This window comes from Onychostoma macrolepis, chromosome 19 (assembly GCF_012432095.1).
Source record: "Onychostoma macrolepis isolate SWU-2019 chromosome 19, ASM1243209v1, whole genome shotgun sequence".
NCBI classification, from domain to species: domain Eukaryota; kingdom Metazoa; phylum Chordata; class Actinopteri; order Cypriniformes; family Cyprinidae; genus Onychostoma; species Onychostoma macrolepis.
The window spans coordinates 30935958-30953756 of record NC_081173.1 but is presented as its reverse complement, the minus strand read 5'-3'; the positions used below and the strand labels follow the sequence as shown (position 1 = coordinate 30953756).

Below are 17799 nucleotides of genomic sequence, written 5' to 3'. Positions count from 1 at the left end.
TGGCTATGTGTCTAGTCAGAATGACTCGTGAGCAGCAATCTTTTTATTTTGGGTATGTAATTTATATATGGGCCTTATGTCCAATTAGTGATGGATCAGATTAAGTAAGTAATTTATGTACCTCTCTAACAAAATAGAGTCTGCAAGAGAAGCCGTTTAGTCTTATTACGCATAAGGTGCACAAAGCTGTGCTGCTTGAGTCCTGTACTCTCAGCGGGTTATGATTGGTTGAATGATAAGCTCACATCTGATTTGCTAAAGAGTATGAGGGCCCAGGAAAGATTCAAAATACACACACGCACACACACACACACTCACGCACACGCACACTCACACACGCACTCACACACGCGCACTCACACACGTGCACTCACACGCACACTCACACGCACACTCACACGCACACACACACACACACACACACACACACACTCACACACACACAAATCCAAGGCGATTCACACGTGTGCATCATATATTTTGCATAAACTGAGAACAATGCTTACATAACAAAACTGTCAAAAACTTTTGAACAAAGATTAACCCCTTAACTGTCGTCACCATTTTTGAAAATTCACGAGAAAGTGCACTATACAAACTTAAATTATTATAATTCATGAACGCTTTTGAATACAGACCTAAGGTTGGTCTCTTTTTAAAGAAGACAATTAGCAGATTATTACAGAAGTGAAATCATTTCATAAAATTAAACTATTAAAATATAAGTTTAAATTTACTTTAAAGAAAATGTATTATACTATTTTTATTTTATTTTATATAAAATAGATATTTTAAAAAATAGTTAAAAATCCAAAATTGCTATAAAATGAAAGCCATGTGTGTACATAAGTTGTGTTCCAAATTTGAAGTTAATATAAAAAAAATTGAGGTTCATATGCAATTTTGTTTAGGCGTTATACCAAGAACAGCCACCAGGTGCCATTCAAACTCCATTAATTTTTTTTTTGATGCATTTCTGTCACAAATCTATCAATTTCTCTCTCACTAATACATCTATAACAAAATAGCCACCAAATATGCAATCTTGAGACTCAGACCTTTCCAACGATATATATTTTGTCAAGAATATAAAAAGTTTTGATTCTAAAAGACCGTAATACATTTTGTAATATGACACCACCGCTAAGGGGGAGGAGACCGCTAAAACATTTAGTACCATTTCTATAGTAACGCAATGTCCGATTTCAAAATGGTTTTCACAGGATTAATGTTGAGATTTTAAGCTTTCAAGTGTATAACTTATGATGATTGCTAAAACATGTGATAGGGAAAAGGCAAGGAAATATAGACTTTTTGTGACAAAGGTCAGAACTCCTGTTTTGATGAAGATTTATCATAGACTCTTGGTGCACTCTAGTCATAAATGAATCTATTACTGTTACTACATAATATGTAGCAACAAAAAATGGTAAAATATCTATTTAGGAGTCTTAGATCTTTCCAATGATATATAGTTTGTCATGATTACATTAGGATTTAATTGTAATATAGTGAAGTAAACTTAGGCGTCCCGTATATGGGACGGTGACAGTTTTTAGATTTTTTTTTTTTAGTTTTTGTGTTTATTTTGTTCATTATTTACCAAAGGAAGAAAATAGGAGAGGATGCTGACAGATTTATATAATCTTACCGGAGTATCTCCAGTTTACAGCGAGGATCCTTCAGTCCATCAGAGAGCAGATTCACTCCTGACGCTCCTAGTTTATTTCCAGACAGATGCAGATATCTCAGGTGTGAGGGGTTTGATCTCAGAGCTGAAGCCAGAGCAGCACAACCTTCATCTGTGACTCCACACTTACTCAACCTGTAGAGAACAATCACACTCTTCAGTCTCTCAGTTCAGGATCTACAGCTCAGAGAAGCAGCAACTTCACAATCAGAGAGAAACCACATGATGAACAGATCCAGTCTAAAGCCTTGGCAACTTTCATGTATTTCTTATGTTAAAGACAAAAAATAAATTAAAATAAAGATACTATGAATGCTAAAATAATTTATAATGTATTATATAAACGATAAACTATAAAATTATAATATATAATACAGTTGATAGTAGTAGTGGGGAATCATATAGTCATATGACATCTTAATAAAATCTTAAGAATATAACCTTAAGTAACAATTGCTGTACATTAAATACAAAAATATAATATTTATTTCTGTTTAATTCACTGACCATCTGTACACATTTATTATAGAAATACTACATAAAGGATCTGAAATTCATCAGTGTTTCTCCTACCATTATTTTAGGGGGACGGCCCGCCCCCCTCCCAACGGCACCCCCCGCCCCCCTTGAAAGTCAAGTTCATTTTATTTAATTTTATTTTCTCTATAGCACCAGACCACAAAAGAAGTCATTCAATTTTACCTTCCCTATAGAATAGGTCTATACCTTGTTCTTTTATTAAACAAACTAAATAGCCTCATGTTATTTATCTTATTTTCACAACGGCATGTCATTTCTGTCTCTACATGGAGTTCCGCCCCGGTTCATGCACACACACACACACACACACACACACACACACGTACACACACACACACACACAAGTGAGCACACTCCCACTCCTATTTGTAAATATTAAACCACAAAATGACTATTTAAATATGACTTCTGCGTGTCTCTGTGCTAATGTATGGCGCAGATGCGCGGGTTTGTTCACTACTCATACAGAAGCCCGCGTGACGCTTGCGGTGATATTAATGTCTGCCGCCTCACTAAATGAGGACATAAATACATGAACAACATCTCCAGAACTGCTCTGAGAGTCACTTCATGATCATTTGACCGTTTCATTTGAGATAAACTATCCTCATATCATATACACACAGAAATGTAAAGGTATTCACAGCAACCCGTCAAAATAAAAGTTCGGTTTCACTTGAAGACATTGGGCAGAACGTAATAGACTACTACTACTAAAACTATTAAAACCTTATCTTTAAGGAATAATCATACAATGTCTTCAATGTTATTATCAATATTAGATCCCCTTTATTTTCCAAAAAATAAGATGTGTTTAATTTTTATTCATTAAAATATAAATTAAAGGAATGGTTTTATGTGGGGGAAAAAAACAGCATTAAAAGTTTTTTTTTATTTTTTATTTATTTATTTATTTTTTATAAGCTTATATGTACTTGTATAATAAGTATGCAGTATATTTAAATTATACTACGGGGCTGTTGAATGCTTGAATCTGATTGGCTGATGAACGTTCTGAGGTGTGCAATTATTTTCAGGGAAACTCACGGCGAACGTAGTTACAGGCAGCTCTTGACCGCATTACATGGCCATATCACTTCACCAAATGATTTCTGTTATTTCAAAGGTCTTACAACAGCAAAATAACCAAAACCCACAACGACACTGGCCAAATAAATAAATATAGTAAACAAAAGGATAAAAATGACAGATCATGTCCATGTTTTTGCCACAAAATTAGGCTTTATTATGTACGGAAAGCACATAAGTAGTAAATAGGGAGTACATTGTGACAAAATGATTTATGACCCTTGATTTATGGCTTTTCCCCTCCCCCACACGGCCCACCCACATAGCGACCACCCAGATCGTGTTGACCCCTTGACCCCGTTAACTCTCTGGGGTCGGCTGTCTCGCAGGCGAGACCAACTCGTTTTTTTTTAGATCTGTGCAAAAGACACTAAAAATACTCTGTTGATTTTGGTCACACAAATAAGTGTTATACATCAATCGAAACTGTTAAGTGTCTACTTTTTTTTGGGTACACTCACAATAACAACACAACTTTGTGCTTTTGGAAAAATAATAAAACAAACAGGGTGCGCTCTCTGTCTTCTCCGTCTCCGCGAACTGTTTTTAGAAAAGCGTCACTAAAATGAACTGTAACTCAGCGAATACTCAACACACAGACATGAGGGTTATATCTATAGAAAGCTTGAAGTGTATACTTTGAAAGGAAGCAAGTCTTATCGAAAACAAACATTCTGTGATGAAGTAATCTATATGAAATCAACACGATGTTCAATCTGTCCCGTCTGACTCATTATCTCTAATGCGACCCCGCCCTCGCGCGGCTCGCGCTGTTCATGTGTAAATAGCCGCGTGGTAAGTGCGCGCATGCAAACACCCAACACAAACAAAGAGGAGGTCCTTCATGGCGGCTACTGTTTGTTTCTGGATGAAGACGCTCTGAGTAAAAGCAGGATTTCCCTCGAAAGAAGAACACGATTTCATCCAGTAGAGGAGAGCAATCTGATGAGTAAGTAATATTTCTTTTTTTGCATTAGTTAATGTTTTATTGTGACATAAACTTAAACACATTTTACTAGTTGGGTTTTTCCCAAACGACAACATGATGAATGCTACGCATCTAAGAATGTTTAGACCATGTTTATTATTAATACTCTGTTCACAAATATATTTTAATAGCATGCACAATAATAATTAGTTTCTCAGATATAAAATATAATTTTTTATAATACAAAGTACATCCTTTTATTGTACAAAGCATGCTTGAGTCTGTGGCTACACAATCATATCATAGACTACTATAAAATAATTCATACTAGACTATATGACTACAAAATCATAGTTGGGTTTTTCCCAAACTATAATTCCTGACTACAATGTTTGAAATCGTGTAAAACATTTTGAATATGATGGGCAATTCATTGTATTTAAATTTCTTATGGCAATTCATTGTATTTAAATTTCTTATGGCGCGATGATGTTTTCATGCTCTATATAAAAGTAATATGAGTGTACACTGTAACATGATGAATGCTACGAGTCTAAGTATGTTTAGTACATGTTTATTATTAATAGCCTACTCTGTTCAGAAATAGATTTTAATAAAGTGCTAAACAATAATAATTAGTTTCTCAGATATAAGATTTCTTTCTCTTTTTTTTTTATGATAGTACAAAGCATGTGTGAGTCTATGGCTACAAAACATATATATACAGATGTTCGTGATATTAACATGCTCACAAATGTTTTTTTGTTTGTATTTTGAATCCGATACCAGCACAAGATGTATCCTGATGTCTCTTCAAACTGTTTTTCTCTGAGAGCGCTGCACCAACATCAGATGTTCAACTACACTGATATTCTATGTTAAAACAAGCTCCTTTTCTACTGATTGTTTTTTTTTTCTTCTTGAATCCATGGAAAGAAGTAGAAACACTTAAATAAAACGCATAAATATCAGGTATAATTTACTTGTTTCACTTGTTGAACAGAATCTGTTGCAGGAATGACTCAAAGTCTGTTCACATCTCTGTGGTTAGATCAGTGTGCACAATAATGTGTCTTTGACCTTCATTATGTATGTTTTGATTATACTGTGTTGTAAATAAAATACAAATAATTTAAAAAACCCTTTTTTTCAATCTCCTCACATTCTCTCTTACCTGCCTCACAGTCACAGTCACACTGATGGGCCATCAGGGGCCATTAGGGGAGGGCCCTTTGTCTCTCAGGTGAAACTCACTTAATATTCATGGCCATTGCCACTCCCTCGCATATAGACCCTCGATCACAAAACACGTCTTGAAAATTTTTAATCAATATATTGTTTTCTGTGAATGAGTAAGCAGAATGATTTTCACATAATTTTGAAGTAAATATTCTAGCCTACAAGACTGATTACTCAAAAGTCTTATTCAGAACTATTTAGTGTGGGTTTTAAAGCCTTATTTCAGCCACATTTTATTTCCCAAAACTTACTAACCACGCATAATATTTTTTTTTCTAAAAAATGCAAACATGCACATCCATCTTGGTCACATATTATTGTAGCACAGTTTGTGCTGAATACAAAAAAAATTACATGTTGGTCAATAGTATGTTTTAAGTAGCTGAAATAAGCACAAATATCAGGGCATGTCAAAACATCTCAAGGGCCCAAAAATTACCTCAGACCCCAGAGGGTTAATGCGTTCCAGATGTGTGGAAATCTGAGAAGCGTGAAATTCCTACGTCATCCGGGGATGAGATATGTTGTTTGTACAAGTGTAAAACCATAAATGAGCTGTCAAGTATTGTTTTGAAGATTTTATGCTCAACCGGTGGGGGTTTGCCCATCTGTGGACCACGTGGCAGCGGTATCTGCACAGTAAAAACTCCAGTGTTAAATCAACACTCCCAGTGTATATATAATCCACACTCAGAGTGTTAAAAAATTAACACTGAAGCAGTGTTAAAGTTAATGAGATAATTAGTTTAGTAATTGAGTGATGATTGAGCATTAGTGAAGAACACCTGCTGTTAACAAACTGAATCACTGAAAGAAAGATGAAGAACAGAAAAAAAGAGACGAGACGAGCAGAAATACAAGAACTACAGCTGACTTCAGCCACAGCCTTAGAAGAAATCAACACAAGATAAAAGAAGACATTAAATCTCTCAAGATCTCAGCAGAGGATGATTAAACAACTCCATAAACAGCATCACCAGCGTCACACGTTACTAACCAGATTGACTTTAGATGTTGATGTTTTAGTTTTGTTTAAATTACCATTATCGAGGTCAGTGTTTGCTTTAGTTGGGCTCTCGACCCTTGACTTAAAACATCACAGTTTCTTTGACTGCTATAACTGCATATTTGTTTAGACATGCTAGTTATGGCATTCGGGTGTTGATGGTTAGACTTCTATAAAGAAATCACCAGCATTTAGTGATTTCTGTAACTGATTTTGTTCAGAGCATGTCATTGATAGATTACTTTTTTTTTTAATTTTGTTCGCATAAAATATAAAGCTTGATCCTTCAGTTTTAAGATTAATTTGAAAGACTTTTAAAAGTAAATCAGCACTAAAAGGTTCAAACTGCATTATCATACAGACATCAAGACTCAGCGTATGAATCTCAACAATGGTGACAATCAACATATTCAGATAAAAAGATCATCTGTGAACATCACAAAACACGCTACTAAAAGTCACAACAAAATAGCAAAACAAAAGGAAAAAGTAAGAATAAAAGAAAATACTAAGACAGCTGCATAATTTATTTATGTCGCAGTGCATGCTGGGAGCCATGGATTAGTTTTGATTGGTGCTCCCAGAATGCACTGCAACATGGAGCTTTATGTTGATTGTCACCATTGTTGAGATTCATATGCTGATTCTTGAAGTCTGTTTGATGAAGAAAAGTAAACTTTCAGTGCAGAATAAGTTTCAAGTCTTTTAGATTAATATTAAAACTGTCAGGTCTTAAACTATGTATATAATCTCAATAACAAAATCAACTAATAAATCTACCAGTGAGTATACTCGAAGTAAAACCAGTTATTCAAGCCACTATATGCTGATTATGTCTTTAATAACATAACCAACTCCTGATCACATTTGGCTTGGCTTTTTTTCTTTTCGCCATAACTAACATGTCTAAACAAACACGCATTTACAGCAGCCAAAGAAATTGCAATGTTTTAAGTCAAGGGTCAAGAGCCCAACTAAAGCAAACACTGACCTCGATAATGGTAATTCAAACAAAACTAAAACATCAACATCTAAAGTCAATCTGGTTAGTAACGTGTGAAGCTGGTGATGCTGTTTATGGAGTTGTTTAATCATCCTCTGCTCAGATCTTGAGAGATTTAATTGCTTTTATCTTGTGTTGATTTCATCTAAGGCTGTGGCTGAAGTCAGTTGTAGTTCTTGTATTTCTGCTCGTCTCGTCTCTTTTTTTCTGTTCTTTCTCTTTCTTTCAGTGATTCAGTTTGTTAACAGCAGGTGTTCTTCACTAATGCTCAATCATCACTCAATTACTACACTAATTATCTCATTAACTTTAACACTGACTCAGTGTTACTTTTTTAACACTCTGAGTGTGGATTATATATACACTGGGAGTGTTGATTTAACACTGGAGGTTTTACTGTGTGGTTGCATTCCGAGGTCTGGTGTGTTATGGACTCTTTCCATCTTTCTATGGGAGATGTATGTAAAAGGATAAACAGATTACATTTTAACAGGTCAGTTTTAAGACAAGCATATATTCTGATGACTGTATAAAATGTAATTAAATAACACTCCTAATAATGAATTGGGAATGAATTAAAACCCTCTTACATTTTTTTCTTCAAGAGAAAAAATATTTCCTCCGCTTGCAAGCATTACCATTCTATGAATGAGAGGTTTACAAAAAATTGTGTTTAGTTTAAGTTGGAAAAAGTTCTCTCACGCTCTTTATCTCTCTATATCTCTGAAAAATATATTGAATTTAAGGGTAAAAGCAGAATGAATAAACAATTTTAACAGGTCAGTTTTGAGACAGACATATATTCTGATGACTGTATAAAATAGCACTCCTAATAATGAATTGGGAATGAATTAAAACCCTCTTACATTTTTCCAAGAGAAAAACATTTCCTCCTCTCACAAGGAACCCCATTCTTCAAATGAGAGGTTTACCAAAAAATTTGTGTTTAGTTGGAAAAAGGCATCTGTCTCCACCCTCACGCTCTTTCTCTCTATCTATGGAAAAAGATAATGGTTTTAAGGGTAAAAGCAGAATAAATAAACAATTTTAAGACTCAAGCAACGCTCACACATATATTCTGTTGGTTGTATAAAAAGAATTTAAATAACAATAAAATCCATCTAAATAAATGAAAAGATAAAGTAAGTCAGTCTCAAGTTAATCGTGTTTAACATCTAACACTGTGAATGGTTAATACATATTTAGCAGCGAGTGCACCTGTGTTATCATCTTCTCCAAGTAAGAAGGGCATTTTCTCAGTATCATTAAGTTCAGTAATTGATGGGATCAGGGCTTCAAATCTGGGGAGAAATGTTTCCCTCACATTGTGATATTTAGGACACATCAGCAGAAAGTGTTTCTCGTTCTCTATTTGCTGTAGATCACAGTGTCTACAGATCCTCTGCTCTCGCTCTGTCCATGTTTGGCTGTGTCTTCTCTCTCTATTTCTAAATCATGGTTACTTCATCTGCATTTGGAGAGGATTTGTCTTTCTTTAAATGGTTTAATCAATAAATAATTGGCAAATTTAGTGGTTCTGTTTAGGGTTGAGTAGCATTGGAGTTTATTTTGAAGGTCAAAGTGTATTTTTAGAGATTCATCATGAGTATCTTTCAGATTTTGCCAATTTCTTTAATAATGTCTTTGGGGTTGTAGCTGTAGTCGGTGAGGAGCTGGGTTTATGGACGAGCTGAAGAGCGAGCGTGTTCAGAGGATGAGGTTCTGCTGAGGTTTCATTGGCGAGGAGGGCTTAATATCGGACTGAATCAGGATCAAATCGATGGAGGTGATGCCAGAACTAAACACATCTCTTCTGGATCTCAATCTTCAGCGGGTATAAGCCTAATTCAGCTCAGCAGGCATCATTGGACGTACCTCTATGGACCCTTAAAATGTTTTTGATCATCTCTAGTTGTAGTTTTTCTATTGATGTTTTACCCCATTTTTAAAATGTATTATTGGTCCCCAAATTTCACTCCCGTACAGTAGAATTTGTTTAATGATTGCGTGATATAATTTATTCCATGTTTTAGTTGTTAGTTTTAATTGACCAAACCGTGATTTGATGGCATAAAATGTCCTCCGGGCCTTCTCATTCAAGGCCTTCACAGCCAGTCTCTCTCTCTCTCTCTCTCTCTCTCACACGCACGCGTGCGCATTCATTCGTCCCGAGTCGTATTCTCTTGAGATGAAAATAAATAAACTGTGCGATCACACACAATATAAAACAAAGCAAAATATCGACACTAGTTTTAGGTAACAAAAATTTTATAATGAGGAACCAGCAACGTCGAAATAAGTAAAGGGTGAAAAAATTAATATTTTAACAGGCAAACGGTAAGGGCTATCGGGGCCCTGACATGTTCGGTCTTGTTTTATGGAGTCTTTCCATAGACATTTCAATTCCATTCATTTATTTGTATAGCTTTTCACAAAACAAATTGTTGCAAAGCAGTTTCTACACTGTAAAAAATAAAAGTTGAGTTAACTTAAAAAAATAAAGCAACCAGCTGCAAAGCTTTTTTGAGTTTACTGAACTTCAGGCCTATAGGCTTACAGTGCTGTAAAAAAAAAAAAAAGAAGTTGAGCCAACTTAAAATTTTAAGGCAACAAACTTCAGCAGATTTTTGAGTTTTCTCAACTTGTTGTTTTAAGTTCATACAACAGAAATGTGAGAATCTCCCACAAAAAACAAGTTGAGCAAACTCAAAAATCTGCTGAAGCTGGTAAAAAATGTTTTTGTAAGTTCGCTCAACACTGTAAAAAAAATGTGTTGTTGTTTCAACTTAAAAAAGTAAGTGTTCGTGCTGCCTTAAAATGTCAAGTTTTGTGAACTTAAATTGTGAAGTTGTTTTAACTAAGAATAAAGCTGAATAGACTAAAATGCAATGAACAATATCACTTTAAAAATTTAAAATGACAAGTTCACTGTAAAACCCGACTAGTCACGTTAACTCAAACCGTTTGGGTAAACCAATTCCCTTTGGCTTAAACCATGTAAGTTTTAAAACTTGCAGTTAAGTAATTAAGTGATTAATTAAGTGCTGATTGAGCATTAGTGATGAACACCTGCTGTTAACAAACAGAATCACTGACAGAAAGAGAAACACAAGAACAACAACTGACTTTAGACACATGCTTAGATGAAATCAACTGAAATAAAATACATTAAATCTCAAGATCTGATTAAACAACCCCACAAACAGCATCACCAGCTCCACTTATTAATAACCAGACTGACTTTATTTCTGTCAGACATCTACAGAAGATCTTATGGAGAATTAACTAAGGTTTAGATGTTGATTTATCGTTTCATTTGAAGTAACCATGTTAGAGATCAGTGTCTGCTTTAGTTGGGCTCTTGACCCTTGACTTCTGTGTTAACTGTTTTTTTTCCCCTGGCTGTTGTAACCATGTGTTCTTCCAACATATTAGTTACAAATCAAAAGCTTAGAGAAAATAATCAGTAGTTGGTTGTTATTTGTTTATAATGAAGATCATTTGTTAGTGATCTGATCTAATTTTAGCGTAAACATGGACATATTGTGTGTCTAATCTCTGACTCAATGGATGTTGTATTGATTATAGTAAAAGTGATTCTAAGAGCCACTGGTTCTGCGACAGTCAGTTGATATAAAGGACTTTCCAAGCAGTTTGTCCACAAAAAAAGTTTTAATCTATGGGAGCAATTAGACTCACACAGACATCAAGAATCAGCTTGTGAACCTCAACAATGGTGACTATTACATTTTTTTTTACATTTTAAATCATGCTGCAATGCATGCTGGGTACTAGCATAGTACAAAACTCATCCATGGATCCCAGCATGCATTGCAGCATGATTAAAAAAAAAAAAAATGTAATAGTCACCATTGTTGAGGTTCACAAGCTGACTCTTGATGTCTGTGTGAATCTAATTGCTCCCATAGATTAAAACTTTTTTTTTTATAGAGATAAGTCTCTTTAGCTTGAAATGTTTAAGTGCGTGCTTGTTTATATGACTTATCATGATACAAATTGTATAATGACATAGGTATTACACTGATATGACAATGTGGTTTATGATGAAACTTCTTGAGTCCTCATAATTCAGATCGCTTAAAAAAATATATTTTATTAAAAATGGTTGAATTTTGGTAGGCGTACAAAATAATTTTGTCTATGGAATGTAGTAATACTCCAAATAATTGTACCCACGAGCATAACTTTTTTTTATAAGAAAAATAAAAAATAAAAAAGTTTACTGTGATGGGTAGGTTTAGGGGATGTAATATAAATATTAAAGGTTCTAAATATAATGTACACTGTAAAAAATAAAAAGTTGAGTTAACTAAAAAAAATGAAGCAACCAGCTGCAAAGCTTTTTTGAGTTTACTGAACTTCAGGCCTACACTGTTAAAAAAGAAAGAAAGTTGAGCCAACTTAAATTTTTAAGGCAACAAACTTAAAATGCCTTAAAATGTCAAGTTATGTGGACTTAAATTGTGAAGTTGTCTTAACTGACAATAAAGTTGACAGGACTTACAAAAACAAGTGCAATAAACATCATTTACGTTTTGTGAACTTAAATTGTGAAGTTGTTTTAACTAAGAATAAAGCTGAATAGACTAAAGTGCAATGAACAATATCACTATAAAAATTTAAGATGACAAGTTCACTGTAAAACCCGACTAGTCACGTTAACTCAAATCGTTTGGGTAAACCAATTCCCTTTGGCTTAAACCATGTAAGTTTTAAAACTTGCAGTTAAGTAATTAAGTGATTAATTAAGTGCTGATTGAGCATTAGTGATGAACACCTGCTGTTAACAAACAGAATCACTTGCTTGTGACTCAAGCAAGTGAATCACAGACTTGCTTGTGACTTGAAAGGAATGACTTGGTTCCTCCTCTGGTGAAATCAGCTGCAGAGTTCATGGGTGGAACAAAAATATGGCAGGACTTTTACTTTCTGACCCCTGGATTGTCCGCCTCTGCTAATATGTACTTTTAAAGTACCAAAATGGACCCTTTAGGTACAAACGTGTACCTTTTTGAAAGGGTACAGCCCCAGTGACAGCTTCTGTACCTTTATTTCTGAGAGTGTACCATCTTCTCTAAAAGAAGAGAATGATGTGTTTTATAAGGTCAATAAACTTAAATAAATGCTAAATACATGTTTAAATGTATTATAAATGATTTGCTTCAGTAACATGTTACTATGGTGTCCTATACATTTTATTACCATATTATTTAAAATAGAGATAAGTCTCTCTTTAGCTTGAAATGTTTATGTATGTGCGTGCTTGTTTATATGATTTATCAGAACTCAAATTTGTATAGTGTCATGGAAGCTACACTGATATAATAATGTAGATGTGATTTATAATGAAATTTCTTGAATTGTCATAATTCAGATTGCTTAAAACAATATTTAATAAAAAAGTAAAGCATATGCAGAACATTGTGTGTGATGGGTATGTGTACAGTTTGTACAGTTCAAAATCCCCAGAAAACATAAAAGCCAACATGAGCACGCTCGTTCGTGTGTGTGCGTGTGAAAGAGAGAGCGAGAGAAACAAAGAGGGTGGGGGTGAGAAAGGGGACAGAGGAGCTTTTCCCTACTTCAACCTCCCATTCGGACAATGGTCAACATCGCTCCCAGAATAATGTAAAACTAAATGGTTATTTTTATACAGTATGTTATTTATAATCACATTTATTTATTTTTTTACCACCTTCTTTAAAAGAAGAGAATTATGTGTTTTATAAGTTCAGTGAACTTAATTAATTGTTGAATACTTTAAAATGTATGATAAATGATTTGCTTCAGTAGCATGTTTGTTATGACACATATAATTATTTATTACCATATTCATTAAAATAGAGATAAGTCTCTTTAGCTTGAAATTTTTAAGTGCGTGCTTGTTTATATGACTTATCATGATACAAATTGTATAATGACATAGGTATTACACTGATATGACAATGTGGTTTATGATGAAACTTCTTGAGTCCTCATAATTCAGATCGCTTAAAAAAATATATTTTATTAAAAATGGTTGAATTTTGGTAGGCGTACAAAATAATTTTGTCTATGGAATGTAGTAATACTCCAAATAATTGTACCCACGAGCATAACTTTTTTTTATAAGAAAAATAAAAAATAAAAAAGTTTACTGTGATGGGTAGGTTTAGGGATGTAATATAAATATTAAAGGTTCTAAATATAATGTACACTGTAAAAATAAAAGTTGAGTTAACTTAAAAAATGAAGCAACCAGCTGCAAAGCTTTTTGAGTTTACTGAACTTCAGGCCTACACTGTTAAAAAGAAAGAAAGTTGAGCCAACTTAAATTTTTAAGGCAACAAACTTAAAATGCCTTAAAATGTCAAGTTATGTGGACTTAAATTGTGAAGTTGTCTTAACTGACAATAAAGTTGACAGGACTTACAAAAACAAGTGCAATAAACATCATTTACGTTTTGTGAACTTAAATTGTGAAGTTGTTTTAACTAAGAATAAAGCTGAATAGACTAAAGTGCAATGAACAATATCACTATAAAAATTTAAAATGACAAGTTCACTGTAAAACCCGACTAGTCACGTTAACTCAAATCGTTTGGGTAAACCAATTCCCTTTGGCTTAAACCATGTAAGTTTTAAAACTTGCAGTTAAGTAATTAAGTGATTAATTAAGTGCTGATTGAGCATTAGTGATGAACACCTGCTGTTAACAAACAGAATCACTGACAGAAAGAGAAACACAAGAACAACAACTGACTTTAGACACATGCTTAGATGAAATCAACTGAAATAAAATACATTAAATCTCAAGATCTGATTAAACAACCCCACAAACAGCATCACCAGCTCCACTTATTAATAACCAGACTGACTTTATTTCTGTCAGACATCTACAGAAGATCTTATTGAGAATTAACTAAGGTTTAGATGATTTATCGTTTCATTTGAAGTAACCATGTTAGAGATCAGTGTCTGCTTTAGTTGGTCTCTTGACCCTTGACTTCTGTGTTAGCTGTCCTGTTTCCTCTTTTTCTCTGGCTGTTGTAACCATGTGTTCTTCCAACATATTTGTTACAAATCAAAAGCCTAGAGAAAATAATCAGTAGTTGGTTGTTATTTGTTTAAAATGACGATCATTTGTTAGTGAACTGATCTCATTTTAGCGTTAACGTGGATGTGTTTGTGTGTCTAATCTCTGACTCAATGGATGTTGTATTGATTATAGTAAAAGTGATTCTAAGAGCCACTGGTTCTGCGACAGTCAGTTGATATAAAGGACTTTCCAAGCAGTTTGTCCACAAAAAAAGTTTTAATCCATGGGAGCAAATAGATTCACACAGACATCAAGAGTCAGCTTGTGAACCTCAACAATGGTGACTATTACATTTTTAATCATGCTGCAATGCATGCTGGGATCCATGGATGAGTTTTGTACTATGCTAGTACCCAGCATGCATTGCAGCATGATTTAAAATGTAAAAAAAAATGTAATAGTCACCATTGTTGAGGTTCACAAGCTGATTCTTGATGTCTGTGTGAGTCTAATTGCGCCCATAGATTAAAACTTTTTTTGTGGACAAACTGCTTGGAAAGTCCTTTATATCAACTGACTGTCGCAGAACCAGTGGCTCTTAGAATCACTTTTACTATAATCAATACAACATCCATTGAGTCAGAGATTAGACACACAACATGTCCATGTTTACGCTAAAATGAGATCAGATCACTAACAAATGATCTTCATTATAAACAAATAACAACCAACTACTGATTATTTTCTAAGCTTTTGATTTGTAACTAATATGTTGGAAGAACACATGGTTACAACAGCCAGGGGAAAAACAGTTAACACAGAAGTCAAGGGTCAAGAGCCCAACTAAAGCAGACACTGATCTCTAACATGGTTACTTCAAATGAAACGATAAATCAACATCTAAACCTTAGTTAATTCTCCATAAGATCTTCTGTAGATGTCTGACAGAAATAAAGTCAGTCTGGTTATTAATAAGTGGAGCTGGTGATGCTGTTTGTGGGGTTGTTTAATCAGATCTTGAGATTTAATGTATTTTATTTCAGTTGATTTCATCTAAGCATGTGTCTAAAGTCAGTTGTTGTTCTTGTGTTTCTCTTTCTGTCAGTGATTCTGTTTGTTAACAGCAGGTGTTCATCACTAATGCTCAATCAGCACTTAATTAATCACTTAATTACTTAACTGCAAGTTTTAAAACTTACATGGTTTAAGCCAAAGGAATTGGTTTACCCAAACGGTTTGAGTTAACGTGACTAGTCGGGTTTTACAGTGAACTTGTCATTTTAAATTTTAAAGTGATATTGTTCATTGCATTTTAGTCTATTCAGCTTTATTCTTAGTTAAAACAACTTCACAATTTAAGTTCACAAAACTTGACATTTTAAGGCAGCACGAACACTTACTTTTTAAGTTGAAACAACAACACATTTTTTACAGTGTTGAGCGAACTTACAAAACATTTTTACCAGCTTCAGCAGATTTTTGAGTTTGCTCAACTTGTTTTTTGTGGGAGATTCTCACATTTCTGTTGTATGAACTTAAAACAACAAGTTGAGAAAACTCAAAAATCTGCTGAAGTTTGTTGCCTTAAAATTTTAAGTTGGCTCAACTTCTTTTTTTTTTTTTTACAGCACTGTAAGCCTATAGGCCTGAAGTTCAGTAAACTCAAAAAAGCTTTGCAGCTGGTTGCTTTATTTTTTTAAGTTAACTCAACTTTTATTTTTTACAGTGTAGAAACTGCTTTGCAACAATTTGTTTTGTGAAAAGCTATACAAATAAATGAATGGAATTGAAATGTCTATGGAAAGACTCCATAAAACAAGACCGAACATGTCAGGGCCCCGATAGCCCTTACCGTTTGCCTGTTAAAATATTAATTTTTTCACCCTTTACTTATTTCGACGTTGCTGGTTCCTCATTATAAAATTTTTGTTACCTAAAACTAGTGTCGATGTTTTGCTTTGTTTTATATTGTGTGTGATCGCACAGTTTATTTATTTTCATCTCAAGAGAATACGACTCGGGACGAATGAATGCGCACGCGTGCGTGTGAGAGAGAGAGAGAGAGAGAGAGAGAGAGACTGGCTGTGAAGGCCTTGAATGAGAAGGCCCGGAGGACATTTTATGCCATCAAATCACGGTTTGGTCAATTAAAACTAACAACTAAAACATGGAATAAATTATATCACGCAATCATTAAACAAATTCTACTGTACGGGAGTGAAATTTAGGGACCAATAATACATTTTAAAAATGGGGTAAAACATCAATAGAAAAACTACAACTAGAGATGATCAAAAACATTTTAAGGGTCCATAGAGGTACGTCCAATGATGCCTGCTGAGCTGAATTAGGCTTATACCCGCTGAAGATTGAGATCCAGAAGAGATGTGTTCAGTTCTGGCATCACCTCCATCGATCTGATCCTGATTCAGTCCGATATTAAGCCCTCCTCGCCAATGAAACCTCAGCAGAACCTCATCCTCTGAACACGCTCGCTCTTCAGCTCGTCCATAAACCCAGCTCCTCACCGACTACAGCTACAACCCCAAAGACATTATTAAAGAAATTGGCAAAATCTGAAAGATACTCATGATGAATCTCTAAAAATACACTTTGACCTTCAAAATAAACTCCAATGCTACTCAACCCTAAACAGAACCACTAAATTTGCCAATTATTTATTGATTAAACCATTTAAAGAAAGACAAATCCTCTCCAAATGCAGATGAAGTAACCATGATTTAGAAATAGAGAGAGAAGACACAGCCAAACATGGACAGAGCGAGCAGAGGATCTGTAGACACTGTGATCTACAGCAAATAGAGAACGAGAAACACTTTCTGCTGATGTGTCCTAAATATCACAATGTGAGGGAAACATTTCTCCCCAGATTTGAAGCCCTGATCCCATCAATTACTGAACTTAATGATGCTGAGAAAATGCCCTTCTTACTTGGAGAAGATGATAACACAGGTGCACTCGCTGCTAAATATGTATTAACCATTCACAGTGTTAGATGTTAAACACGATTAACTTGAGACTGACTTACTTTATCTTTTCATTTATTTAGATGGATTTTATTGTTATTTAAATTCTTTTTATACAACCAACAGAATATATGTGTGAGCGTTGCTTGAGTCTTAAAATTGTTTATTTATTCTGCTTTTACCCTTAAAACCATTATCTTTTTCCATAGATAGAGAGAAAGAGCGTGAGGGTGGAGACAGATGCCTTTTTCCAACTAAACACAAATTTTTTGGTAAAC

The 17799-nt window shown here is 34.3% G+C and overlaps 2 protein-coding genes across 22 annotated transcripts in view; one reads left to right on the top strand and one right to left on the bottom strand.

The window, feature by feature from the left end:
• Nucleotides 1–17799, top strand: part of LOC131525559 (ribonuclease inhibitor-like) — a 214923-nt gene that overhangs the window by 104676 nt on the left and 92448 nt on the right. The window lies entirely within an intron of this gene.
• Nucleotides 1–17799, bottom strand: part of LOC131525557 (NLR family CARD domain-containing protein 3-like) — a 185625-nt gene that overhangs the window by 123689 nt on the left and 44137 nt on the right. For 11 of the 21 annotated variants that reach the window (XR_009267247.1, XM_058753331.1, XM_058753336.1 and 8 more), the window contains one exon: nucleotides 1652–1825. The exons of 9 other annotated variants lie outside the window; for them this stretch is intronic. Coding sequence is in view for 10 of the 12 variants with exons in the window: in XM_058753331.1 (XP_058609314.1) it covers nucleotides 1652–1825 (174 nt within the window). In the remaining 2 variants the exon portion in view is untranslated. Of the gene's footprint in view, nucleotides 1–1651; nucleotides 1826–17799 lie in introns of those variants that run through there. One more of the 21 variants, XR_009267248.1, reaches the window with a different exon arrangement.